Below are 13,329 nucleotides of genomic sequence, written 5' to 3'. Positions count from 1 at the left end.
CTGCTCGTCCGCGATGCGGATTTCCAAAGAGAAATATATGATTTATGCGTAAAGAGGAGTTACACACACTACGAATTAATTCAATGCGAAAGTAATGAAAATAACGCGTAACGCAATTAAACGTAATTAACGGTTTCAGGTATTATTTAAGTTTCATTAGTAGTTGTTTAGACATTTAACTTTTATTTTGTACAAAACTTAATTGTAACCTTCATCAATCTTCATCAATCTTTTCAAATAGTGATAATGAAATGCATATTGGAAAATTCTTAAGTACGTATTATACATAGCCGCTCATATCGTCTACTGAATCTAAACACAAAGTCTTTCTACTTTATATCGACTTTCTGATGTTCTGAATCATTACATACCTTCTGCATAGCGTCATAAGCGACCAGATTGGACATAAAAGTAAAATATGGAAGAAATGAAGTTTAAAATAGATTTATAGACTTAGAATATTAGCGAACCATCTAATCTTACTTAAATAAAGACGATAAATTCTGAATACATAAAGGAATTATTCTTTTTAAACACAATATACGCAGTAGAATTTTTATTTTTCAAGAAATATAAAAAGAACTCGATAGAGATAACATAATTGTATAAAAAACATTCTATTATTATATTAGTTTATTATTGATTCCGTGACAGGAATAAAGCTTTTTCTATATAATGTGTGTCCACATAAAAAGTACATCACGTTTAAAAATACACTCTCTGTATTTCTGGAGTAAGATCCTTCTAAAATAAGCTATTCAGATGTACATACAATGTTGTTCATGCTAGTTTTAACGCATATGCGTTCTCACAATTCATCCTTTACTTGAGAAACTTGAATTATCCACTGCAATCCCCCCGCGTGCTCATTTTAACCCCTGTCTCCTGCGCTGCTCACGTGCAAGCGACTCGTTGTTTCGAGGCACGAGAAGAATCACCCAGCCCTTCTCCACCCACATTCCTACGGTTATCTTCCTACAATTCGTAATCGCGCGGCGGTTCAACCGAGAAGGAGGAGCAGCCGCGCGGGCGGAAAGACGCGACACGGCAAAGCACACGGGGCTCGCGCTCCCACACGCGGTCGCGTATCCTATTATCCCTCGTCGTCTCGTCGGTCTCGGTCAGGACGGATGTGGGGTGTGCGGCACCCACGGGGATCGCGTAAAAGTACCTTCCTCAGCGCGCGGCGTCCGTCGACCGGTGTTAGGCGCTCTCGCCGGCATTCCGGACCGGAAGTCACGGTACACGGGGGTCGTGCGCGCCAAGCGTAGAGCCCGCATCGAGGTGGCATACCCTCTCTTGCCCCCCTGCTACGTTACTTTCGATTCCCTCCAAGTGGCACGTGCGGCTATCCTTACGGAGAACAAAGAGTTCTGCGATCTGCCGTTCTCCGGAATGATCTTTCTTCGGGCTATTCTATACGCGCGAGATAATCCGCGTGTTTAACTGTCGCAGCGGTTATCACGGTTTTTCTATTTCCTCCTGGAAATAAGAGATGTGTGAAATTAGAGGAGTGCGACAGAGGTTGAGATCATTGACCCATTATGCGGAAATTTTTGTAGAAAGGAGCGGGAAACCTGTTGCTTTAGTGTAAAAAGGGAATTTATATTGGAGTTGTGAAATTTTTTACAATATTAAAGAATAATAACATCACCGAGAAATTGTTTGACTGTCTACGTATTTATTTTTTACACGTTACATGTTGCACGTTAATGTGATTAACATTTTTTAGATTTTAAATAATTTAATAAGATCTTTTAATTAGCTAATGTTGCCGGTAGCTGTGCAAATATTTACTATGATTAATGCGGTCCTTTCTATTATTCTTCTTATCGCCACTAAAGAATACATTTCCATATTTGCATTACTTAGTCTCTCGTATCTGCAAAAAAGAAAAAGAAGAAACGGTTGTACCACCGTTCCGGTTAATGTTTCACGTTCGTTGGAGCGAGACTCGCAGGACCCATACGGCGAAGATTAATCCCGCATTTCCTTGTGCTTGCAGACAGACACCGGAAATAGAATCGGCAACGGCGACCGAGGACGGCTGTTCGGACGGCTCCGAAGTGGATTGGTCGTGGCTCGAGGAAGTGGATGGTCTACGGGCCGCGGAACCGTTCACCACGGTCGGCGGTGAACGCGACGAACCGGGGGGTAGGAGAAGCGCTTCTCCCACTAACGGAAACACGGGGCGCAGGCGCGCCCGCGACCATCACGAGACGGAGGCGACCCGCAGTGTCGCGATGTCCGTCACCGTGACGGCAAAGCCCTTAGCGGTCGGTGACTCACGGTGGCCATCTTCTGGAGGCGCGCTTCTTGATCGTCAAAACAATAACAACAGTCGTCGCCATCGGCAGCGTTGTAACGGTGATAACAACAACAACGACGACGGCGATGAGGACGACGAGGCCACCGCGCGCTGTAACGCCACGAATGAAGCAGTCGATCGTGAGAATCACGACGTCTCGACAACGACGATCACCACCGGCTCAGTCGCCGCTACCGCGAATTCATGGATGCGCGCGTCTATGCGGCGTCTGCGTCATCTGCGGCTACCCGAAGGCACACAACGCAGAGGCAACGAGTTAACCAATCGGCGCGCCGCGATCGTCTCGGCGCCGAATTCACTGCCGGACATTGCGCTGATCGCACCGGAAATCCTCGCGGCGCAGACCAACGGCGGTAATTCCGGCACGCTGCTGCGACCCGCGAGCGCGCCTGCGAGAAACGCGACCGCCGCCGGCGTCGCGACGCCGCGTCGGACCGGCCGGCAATTCGCCGGCGGTGGTAGGTCGCGAGGTGCGCGAAGTCGTGAAGCGTCTTCGAGGCAGGGCAGTCTCGGATCTACGACCACGGTCAGTGACACCACAGTCGCATCCGGCATTACGACCTGCTCCAGTTCATTTGGCGGTGCTTCCACCAGTCCACCCTCCAGCACGGCGACTAGCCCGCAGCGTGCCACTTCGAGAAGGTGAGTACACAAATGTGATTACATTTGTCACGTGATTTTGCTAGAGATACGTGTAGATATGTATAGATAGATTTATGCAACCGTGGACATATCTCGAATCCTTCGCACAAAAGAATTTTTTTATTTCTAAATAACGGGCTGTATTATATTCGCTTAATTATGAAGACTAAAAATTCAATTTATAACAACTGTAATGCTAGTAATCATCGTGCGTCAAATTAAATACATAGCAGAATTGTAAAGCCTTTCGTAAACAAATGCGTGTCCGATGAATTTATGATGTGTTTTTAAACGCGTAAAAAGCTCGACCTTTATGGTTGGCTGAAACTCTCGGAATCATCCCGTTTTGCGTCTTTTCTCTTGATGCTTGAACCTCTTGCCACACTCACCGGAAGCGAGAACGGAGTTAACGACTCGATTGTTGCTTGCTACCCGTCCAAGCTTGACATTACTCGCGCTTTGGCTCCTTGTTTGCGCAATCGGTTGATACACTTCGCAGCCCAGGCGTTAGAAAATTAGACCAGAAAATTATTTTTGCGCGTTGGATTCTTCTTTGACTCTGATTGTCCTCGATTAAGCGTGTTTCCATTCTGAAGATCAGAAATTGTTACACGCTTTTTATTTTGTTTAATCGGATGTTTTGCAAAGTCATACGTTATTCATTGGCAATGATATCAGAAATTCGGTACATTAACGAACAGTGAAGGACATTATACATCTTGATATTCGTATGTTTAATAATATAATATTTTATCACCTCGAAAGAAATTTTATCTGCCATTTAATAAGAAATAAATATTACAATAGCCGTAATTATGCTCAAATCGAAGATGACAAGAATATGAAAACTTTGCAAAGTTTGCTCCAAATAATGAAATAAAATAAATAATGAAAAAAGATTGATGAGAAAAGTTGATATCAACGTGCGAACGTATAACAAAAGTATTGTTTTTGCACACACACACACACACACACACAGTGTAAACGTTCTCTTTTTAATGTTCTACACAAAGATCCTTGACGCGTTACGAGCTGTGTTGTCATACATATCAGCTGCAGAAATCGTCTGTTCGTAATGTGTGAGAGGATATTCCGTTTTACTAGAAATTTTAGATTATATTCCATCAATAACTGCCAATAACACTATTTGACCTCCTTTAGTGTTTCGTTATCGGCGTTCAATCGCGTTAATAGTTGAATAATATTTAAACATTTTCAGTGGGGAATATTTATCTAACTGGTTATTTTTAATACCAGTGAATTATACCAGTAACCCACATAGAGCAAATACATGCACGATGATAAATTTATCAGTCACTCGGAGGTAACTGTAAGTCGTGTCTCGTTTTTCAGCTTAACGAGCCTCGTTTACAGCTGGCACTGAATCGCGAAAGTAGTGTCAATATTACGTTTATTTATTCGCCGACGCTTTGCGTTTTTAATTGTGCAGTGTTACATGTAGTCACGTGAGAAATATAATTTATCTTATTGCGATAACGGCAAATTTATAACCATGAAAAATTTATTACCATTAATCTTGTGGGTTATTTTCAGTCTCATAATGCGATATCTCGTTTTATTTGGACGTAATTTTATCGATCGAAACTGTGGATTTTAGATGACGATAATGAATGCAAAACACCTCGATTCATAAATAATCCGTCGTCGTAGACTGAAAAATGTTTTAAGTGCGGATAATAGCGCATCTCAATTAGAAATTTATTTTATTCAAAAATAGTAAAATTTAATGTCCTCGAATAACGAGCGTGTAATGATTCGCTCAGTCAACGATCCATTGTTGTAAATTGTGTCCGGTCGATTTCGTCAGGATCGAAAGGGTCGATGATCTCAATCGTTCAGAGATTGTTTCGCTGTCGATGAACCGTGTAACCTGTTGCGCAATCCGTTCTCCTGTACCGAGCAAGGAGCAAGATCTCTCGGGGATGACGGAAGCATTTATTGATTTACGTGCCAGTTTTCCATATACAAACGTGAGAAGGCAAAGTAATGACGACTCTCATAACATATTTGAGATGTTTCGTTATGTGATATTTGTTTGGTGCGCCTATTATTAATGAATTAATTATGATCAAGCTATATGATACATGATGTGACTAACGAGAGATCTCTTTCACGTGATAGAACGCTTTGATCGCAACATTATTCGAATAATGTATAGAGATAAGGACTTAGATTTCGCGCGTTTTATAATTATAATGTTTAATTAAATTGATAATAACATATGAGAGATATTGGATAAAAAGTAAAATAGAAATACTGTATAATTCGATGAGAATTCGATCTTACGCGATAGAGAAGTACCTATTAATAATGATAACAAATTGTGCAAATATTTGTTGCGCAATAACAATTGCAACAATTTCATTCTAGGATCTTATTTATTTTTCGAAGAATGACATTACTGCCTTCACTTTTCAAAACTATAAGTGTGTAATTCTTTTGTTCTTGTGTAATTTTTCTTTTCTTACGTCGGTTTCATGTTATTATCTTATTATTTCTAATTATTTCATAATTTTTTCTGTTATTTAATTACTTAATGTTTGCTTTTAATCAATGTATGCAAAAAATTCACGTATATATTTGGAAAGACATACATTCATTATGCTATCTGAAAAACGCTTCAAGGTATTCAATCTTTCACAAGCTTGTCTTTTAAAGCCAATAACCTCGTTTAGTATAGCAGAATTAACACGTATAGATACTTTTCGCATGTGTTGAACAGGATTAACAGGATCGACGTTGATTTGCGGAACGTGAGACGTTTTCTCGAGCAAGGGGGAATAAACGCGGTGATTTTAATTGGTTGGAGTTCTTGTCAAGTTCACAAAATCTCTTCCGCCTGTCAATGAACGCCGTATGAGGGACGCCGTGTTTCTTGCCGAAGTCGCAATTATCCACTGTTCCAAAGTATCGAACGCTAACCGGGAGCGAGCAAGCCTAAGGAAACGACCATATTCCCTTCGAACCGTGACCGTCGTCTTCGTCGCGCCGACACACCTACTCCCTTCATTAATGCCGCGCGCCACAATTTCCTTCGTGCAACCAAGTCGCGCTTGCATTTCTACTCATATTATTTAATCTATTTTTGGGGAATAATAATTTGGCTATCGCGTGCTTATACAAAACATTTAATAATAATATATATATTTGAGATACGGTGGTATATTCTGTTGAAAATTGAAATCATTTTGTTTATGGGAAAATTTATTATAATTAAATATCCGCGAAATTTTTAAAACAAATTTCGATTGGAAGAAATGCGATATTATTTTGCAGCATTAAAGAGGAAGTATACTTGTTAACTTATGACTTAGATATCGCATGACATATAAAGACGTTAATGAGAAATTTCATCACGATACAATTGTAGCATGTCAACGGCACGTTTCTTTCGTAATTGCTTGGATTCTTTGACAATGCGTGTATGATTCATATTTGGGTCAGTTGGTTGCTGCCGGGAGTAGTAGTCAGTACCGGGTCGACGATGGTGCACCGCCTCATGTAAGTTACTTTAACGGTATACTAACGTTATAGTCGCGAGCATCGCGGAGTAAGTGTTCTATAATCGTCGAGTGTGTTCACCGAAGTAAAAGAAGCGAACATGATGCGCGTATTTTGTTCTCTTCGTTTGATGATGTCTTTCAAGAATTTCCCCGACATTTGAGATGAAAAAGATTTCTTTCTTAGTAGCTTAATGTCGCGATAAAAATTGATTGTTTCCGAAAGATTAATTTTAAATCATTTGATCAATTTGATATATATTTAAATAATTTACATTTGTCAAAAGCATTGCCTTTTTTTTGAGAACGGATGATCATAATATATTGTACTACCGAGATAGTCGCGTTGTTCGGTCGTTGCACTTAATTCTTTGTGCATACTTACTTTTCTCGGCACTTCTTCTCGATAGTTTTATTGATCTCGGCGGAGTTGTGTGCTGCGTCAACGCAAACGGCGGCATTCGCCTTTTTGCACTCTTGTAGTCGAACTCATAAATTTAAACACGGATTCACTTTTGTAATTCAGAAGTATTAATCACAAATATTAATTTATAATTTCTTTTTATCTTACGATCATGTTTTTTTGGAGTATTCACTTTTTTTGTTATATACTCGACGATATAAGTTGCTAGATAATAATAAGATAGAAATAATTATATCAAAAGACTTCGTTTTTAATTGTAGAAACATAAGTTACCTGGAGATAATTGATTATTAATAATTCTTATTACAAAAGATTAAATTATGAAAATGATCAAAGCTTCGAAAAAATTATAATCCACGCAATTATAACAGCAAAGAAATTGCAATCGCTGATGCAGAAATTTAATTCTTTTTATCGAAAAATATTGTGTTTAGCAAGCTGCCAGATAAATAGACAAAGAAAGGAGAAATAAAAGAGATGGGTAAAAGCTTGAAGTGACCCGAAATAGAGGATTATTTTCTTCGTGCGCAGATCTTATCGAGACGAAAAGCGATCTCCTACTTCCGTGCTGACATTTCGCTCCTCGCTTTTTGTCGCTATGCAGCGTAGATCTCAGTCTTGTTACACGGTCCAATTCAGCCACTTTCGCAAGTTTCCTTTGTTTTTAGGAAGATACCATGCCCTCATCTAGATTCGCATATTATTTCGTTATCGGCAGTTGTAGATCTTTGTTACTCTGCCGCTTAAAATGAGCGACCATTATGTTCTCTTTTTGATAATTATAAAGATGTGCTATAATCAACAAGTTCTAAATAAATTAATATTTTTTTAGGATATTTTATTTAGATATTATTTTTGTATGTAACTTTAGTACAGATTAATTAACAGGTCTTTTTTTTATAAACTTGCAATATTTGAAAATTCCACCATTATATTTTCTCTTGCTATAAAATTTGTTTAGTAAATTGTTAAATAAATAATTCTGTAATAAACTGAAACATGATTGTGGAAACAAGCGTTATTCAGGTCTGAAATGCTAGTAGCTCAATTGAAAATACATGTGCTTTCAAAGGGAATTCCGTATCAATCGTACCACGAAAGGGCGGTCAGTAGTATATTAGGTTCGTATATACCTGTACACGTACACACGCTAGCTTGTTTGTCCTTATTGATTATTTCCCAGATGAAGCCGTTGGTCGCCCATTATTCAGGCTTTCCCAGGACAGGTAGGCACTTGTAACGATGACTCCGAGCATACCTAATCTTCTTACTGACTTTAACGATTTTACCTAATCAGTAAGCCGAGACCTGATTTATATTAGGATACATTTCTAGGATATATATTTTTCCAGAACATTGCAGTCGCGTTCGGTACTGAATTAGTCGACGTTTCTTTGTGAAAAATTTTATTAGTGTTATTTTGTATATTGAAATTTTTGCAAATTTATATGAAATATCTTGATGATGAGAATTATTTTAAATCTATTCAGAGAAAATGTATACAGAATGCTTCAAAATTTATTGTTTTATCTTTGTACTTTGTACATTGGTCAAAGAATTTCTATATAAAAAGTAAGTCACAAAAGTCTCGAGCACTTTGTATAATGATAATTAACAAGTATATTTTATCAAATTTTATTGTGACTTTTTTGCGAGAATTGAAGTTATGACGGAATAATTAAATATAAAAAATTAGGAGTAATGAATTAAGATTGTCAAAAATAATACAATTTTATATTTCACATAATTTCAAACATTTTTTATTTTATAATAATTCTAAGTCATCTAGCAAAATAGTTGTAAATATCGTTATTCTAAAGTGCATTGATGGAAAGTAAAAAAATTTCTTCATAGTACAACTTGCTCGTATTGAAATTTTTATACAAAGAGTTCCGCAACATCTGTTACTGCAATTTTTGATGTTTATGTGAACATCGACAGATCGTACCTTATGTGTGTAAGCACATCCGGTATACACTTCACCTGCTGTGAAAACAGGTGATTTCTTGAATAAATGCATGACCAGATGTGTCATGTTTGTCGTAAAAGTATATTGATCTTCGAAAATAATACATCTATCATTTTAACAAGAATTTGTTGCCAGACGGTAATTTAGGGCTTAGTTTCAAAGATGCTTTATATCGATTGTTTAAAATTTGTTTATTTTTCTTTTATTTGTCTTTCTTTTATTTATTTGTTTATTTGTTTATTTTTCCATCTTTTTTATAATTAGCTTGCGGTTGCATTTTGCATTATAAGATTCTTTATTATAAGATTCTTTATTATAAGGTTTTTTGTTTCCACAAACTTTCTCCATCTTTAGACTGTCGAACTTGATTAGCTTTGCTCTTCGGGAAATGAAGATACATGAAGTATGTGGAGCGTAAAAAATGAATTATTCTGATAGGTAATCTAGGAGTAGGCGGATAACCGGTTTTTCATATCGCTGTAATATCTCGCCGCCTCTCTTCCCAAGAACTTTCCCTTTAAATTTTTCAAATTTTTTTTGATCCTATTCAGATTTCACTTTGTAAGCATCACTAGAACTGCAGACAGAGTTTACAACAATATTAGTTGAGTATGGATAACCATTGTTAGGCGATTATATAAAATAGAAAGAGTGTTTAAAATTACATAATATGCGTATATTACGCGTAAATATTGATCTAAAATTATTATTGTCGATTTATTTACAATTTCCAGTAGCTTGTGAAAGCTTTTGTTTAAACTTTATTGTAATCGAGTAACATAAAACGAACATGTATCATTAGTATGGACGACAGAGGATGACATGCAGTCTGTAATTTATGTGCGTTTACTTTATCGCGTTTGCTACGATCTGCTTGCTCAAATGACATTTTTTTAGCGCGTAAATTCGCAATGCACATTTTCTGCTCATCATATATGCGACGATGAGAGAGATTTACGAGGTAGTTTTTAACAAAGGGCTCTTGAAACCTATGTATTATCTGACCGACGCGTTTTGGATGATATCGAAATTCCGCGTCACATATTCCGCGTTCCTCGCCAGAATCCAATTTCACGAGGACAATTCCGCGCGATTTCATTAGCGCGCTCTACTAATTCTCTACAGATTATCACATCTCGTTAAGTCCGCGATAAAAGCGCGCAATTGTTTCTTTTTTAATTAATTTTAATTACTGCATTAAACATTATTTCGTGCAGAAATTTTCGTGAAATTGTGTTGGAAAGGATGATTCTTTTAGAAAGGACAATTTGTATTCGTATGTTATTTCCGTTAATTCGCTCTATTTCGACAGTGTCGCCAGAAGTACATAAATGCACGAGTAATTTGTCAGTCTTTTGCGAAAGACTTTCCGTATATTTGTCAGATTGCGCGACGGCATTTTCTGCCAGACAAGTTGCTTAAGGGACAATAGTGTTCCGAACCAATTATCGAGGTTCGACAGTCAGAAGTACATTGCTCGAACGTGAATGAACTGCTCTTTTGTGACGTTTTCGTTACTGTGGGAATGTTCTAACAGAAGTAAGAATTTACCGTGCCGGTTGGTTAGTGTCATCGGCCAAGAATGCACCGGTTAGATATGTTAAATGTAAGTACGTCTGGGAATGTACGTCTTAGAAGAAATTCTCGCGAGTTCTCTTAAACGACTATTCTTTGAATAAATAATCATTTCAATATAACTGTGATGTAAATTTAAATACAAAAGTTATATAAGTTCAATGTGAAGACTGTTGACGTGATTAATAAAAATAAAATAATCTAGGTAATAAAATTATTACAGACGTAATATGAGAAATTTTTTTTTGTTTTTTTTTTTTTTAGGTTTAATTATTCTGAGATTAATTTTAATTAAATATTAACTTTACTTTTATTAAAGAAATGTATTTGTAAAATAATATTGCTGTATTCTAAAATATTCGATTTCTCTGGCGCTTAACAACGCTACGTAAATCAAATGGTGTACTTGAAAGCGATAACGGGCAGAACTCGAGCGTATTATTTTTCTTTTAGGCTTCACCATCGCACTGGTGTAATCAGTGTCGGCAGCGAAAAACGTACAGTTGCAACTCACGAGAGCAAAGTATGGCTGTAATAACGACGAGTAATTAGAGCGCAACCGAAGAAGTTAAGCATTACTTTTCATAGTTTTAGAAACGCCCGACTTTTTCCTGGATATATAAAATATTCCAACGAAAGATTCATATCTTTTGCTTCTACGAAAAACCAAAATACATCTTACATTACGTGCATATTATATGTTTTGCGAAGAATATTTAAGTTACATATATATACTTTGCTCTCGTGAGTTGCAACTGTACGTTTTTCGTTGCCGACACTAGTGCGATGGTACGGCCTAAAAGAAAAATAATACGCTCGAATTCTACTCGTTATCGCTTTCGAGCACACCATTTGATTTACGTAGAGTTGTTAAGCGCCAGAGAAATCGAACATCTCAGAATACATCAATATTATTTTACAGATACATTTCTTTAATAAAAGTAAAGTTAATATTTAATTAAAATTAATCTCAGAATAATTAAACTTTGAAAAAAAATTTCTCATATTACGTGTGCTATCATTATCTAGATTATTTTATGTTTATTAATCACGTTAACAGTCTTCACATTAAACTTATATAACTTTTATATTTAAATTTACACCATAGTTATATAAATGATTATATATATATATATTTCTTTTTTAAATGCTTCTCTGCTTATATTTCTTGTCCCTCACGTAAAGTTCTTGATTTTTTAAGCATTAGGTGAGGTCATCTTTTCTTGTTTCTCGCATGTGCGAATCTTTCCTTTAACGTAAGGTGGATCAAGCAGTTATAAGGAAGTAGTCGATCTTGTCCATTACCTTTTTCGGACATGACAACTTTAAGATTCGGCGTGAGTCATTGGACTGCTTCTTCGCGATTGTGTACGTAAATTTATTTAAGTCACATTCTTGTTTTATTTTCCTTTACACGCTGAGATTTAAGCTCGAATAAAAATTAATATACTTGAACTAAACAAATTATACCTCAGAAACTCGCACGAGACGCTATTTGAAAATATTTTTTTTTATATGCAAGGAGTCTAGATCAATCGTATCACTCGTTAATAGCAGATTCTTGAGGTACTTCCGTCACTCCGAGACGAAAATCTTTATACCACATTGTTGAGGTTACAATAATTTTTAAATGCAGTGTTCAAGAACAATCAGATTGTCAAAAATTTACGCTCTCAAACATGTTATATATTGATTTTTATATCCTACCAGATGAGAAATCTCAGAAATTTGTTATTAACACAAATGATACGGTTAGTTATTTTTCAATCTATTCTCTTAATGATATTAAAATAAAATTAATTGAATTGACTCACCGGTACGTTGTGCGCAGCAGCGGAGTTGTTTACATGTTTATCTTAACACACAAAGTGTATTCAAATTATAGCAATGTTTAAAATAATTATTTGATAAATAATTATTACACACGCATTAAACTTTTACTTATCTTTTATGCAAATATCTGAAAAAATTATACATATTTATATCTAATAACTATACATTTAAAAAATAGCAAATTTTTTACTGAATAGTTTAAAGTTTTTACATGTGTTACATTACGTATTTTACAATATTTAGCAAGTAACAGATAACAAATAGATGATTGCTTACCTTAAAGTTGCTCCGCCAACATCCGATGTTCTCCCTGAATCTCCTCTCAATTCTTCTTGCAGATTTTCAAGGCACCCACGTGTGTTCGCGACGCGAATACAAAAATCGCACGATGTTTAAACGACACTCCTGATGCGTACTTTGTCATTCGGACAAAGTAAAACTCGAATATCATCGCACATTACACAACCGTGTCCGTAATAAGTAACGACGGAAAGAGTGAGATTAAAAACTACAAGAAATAATAAGGAAAGTACTATTGGAAAAGAAAACGCGTCGATACTGAACGATCGGCCTTGTACGAGGTGCCGCCGTGCAAACGACAAAGGTGCAATAAACATATAAAGGATAAAATCGCACTGATTCTAATTTGAAAAATGCGAGGAGTAAAATGTAACAATTCAAGTTGAAATTGAGTTTAAACTCGATTTCGATAAATGTTCGATAAATTTTCTAATGTTAAGAATTTAGAGACCAACTCGCGGCGTGTGATGGAGTTATTTACATCGTCGTGTTTAGCCTGCGCGCTCCATATCATCTCTTTTCTTCGCATTCTTCCAAATCGGAATCGGCGCGATTTTATCCTTGATGTCTATTGCTTCTTTATCATTCGCACGGTGTACGGGATAGATCTTGTTTCGTATCGGCGTGTTATCTTCTTCAAAAGTATCCTTATACTACTTCCCGCCGTTTCCAACCTTATTCTTTTTCATCGTTATTTGTTACGGACGCGATCGAGTGTCGAACATGTGATCCGTGC

The 13,329-nt window shown here is 36.7% G+C and overlaps 1 protein-coding gene across 3 annotated transcripts in view; it reads left to right on the top strand.

Annotated features, from left to right (window-relative positions):
- The window catches only part of bdg (bedraggled), a 51,153-nt gene that overhangs the window by 11,640 nt on the left and 26,184 nt on the right, over positions 1 to 13,329 (top strand). For all 3 annotated transcript variants that reach the window (XM_067356194.1, XM_067356193.1, XM_067356195.1), the window contains exon 4: positions 2,006 to 2,971. In XM_067356194.1, the coding sequence (XP_067212295.1) occupies positions 2,006 to 2,971 (966 nt within the window). The remainder of the gene's footprint in view (positions 1 to 2,005; positions 2,972 to 13,329) is intronic.

Source organism: Linepithema humile, chromosome 5, assembly GCF_040581485.1.
Source record: "Linepithema humile isolate Giens D197 chromosome 5, Lhum_UNIL_v1.0, whole genome shotgun sequence".
In the NCBI taxonomy this organism is placed as follows: domain Eukaryota; kingdom Metazoa; phylum Arthropoda; class Insecta; order Hymenoptera; family Formicidae; genus Linepithema; species Linepithema humile.
The sequence above is the reverse complement of the archived record's forward strand: the minus strand, read 5'-3'. Positions and strand labels throughout refer to the sequence as shown.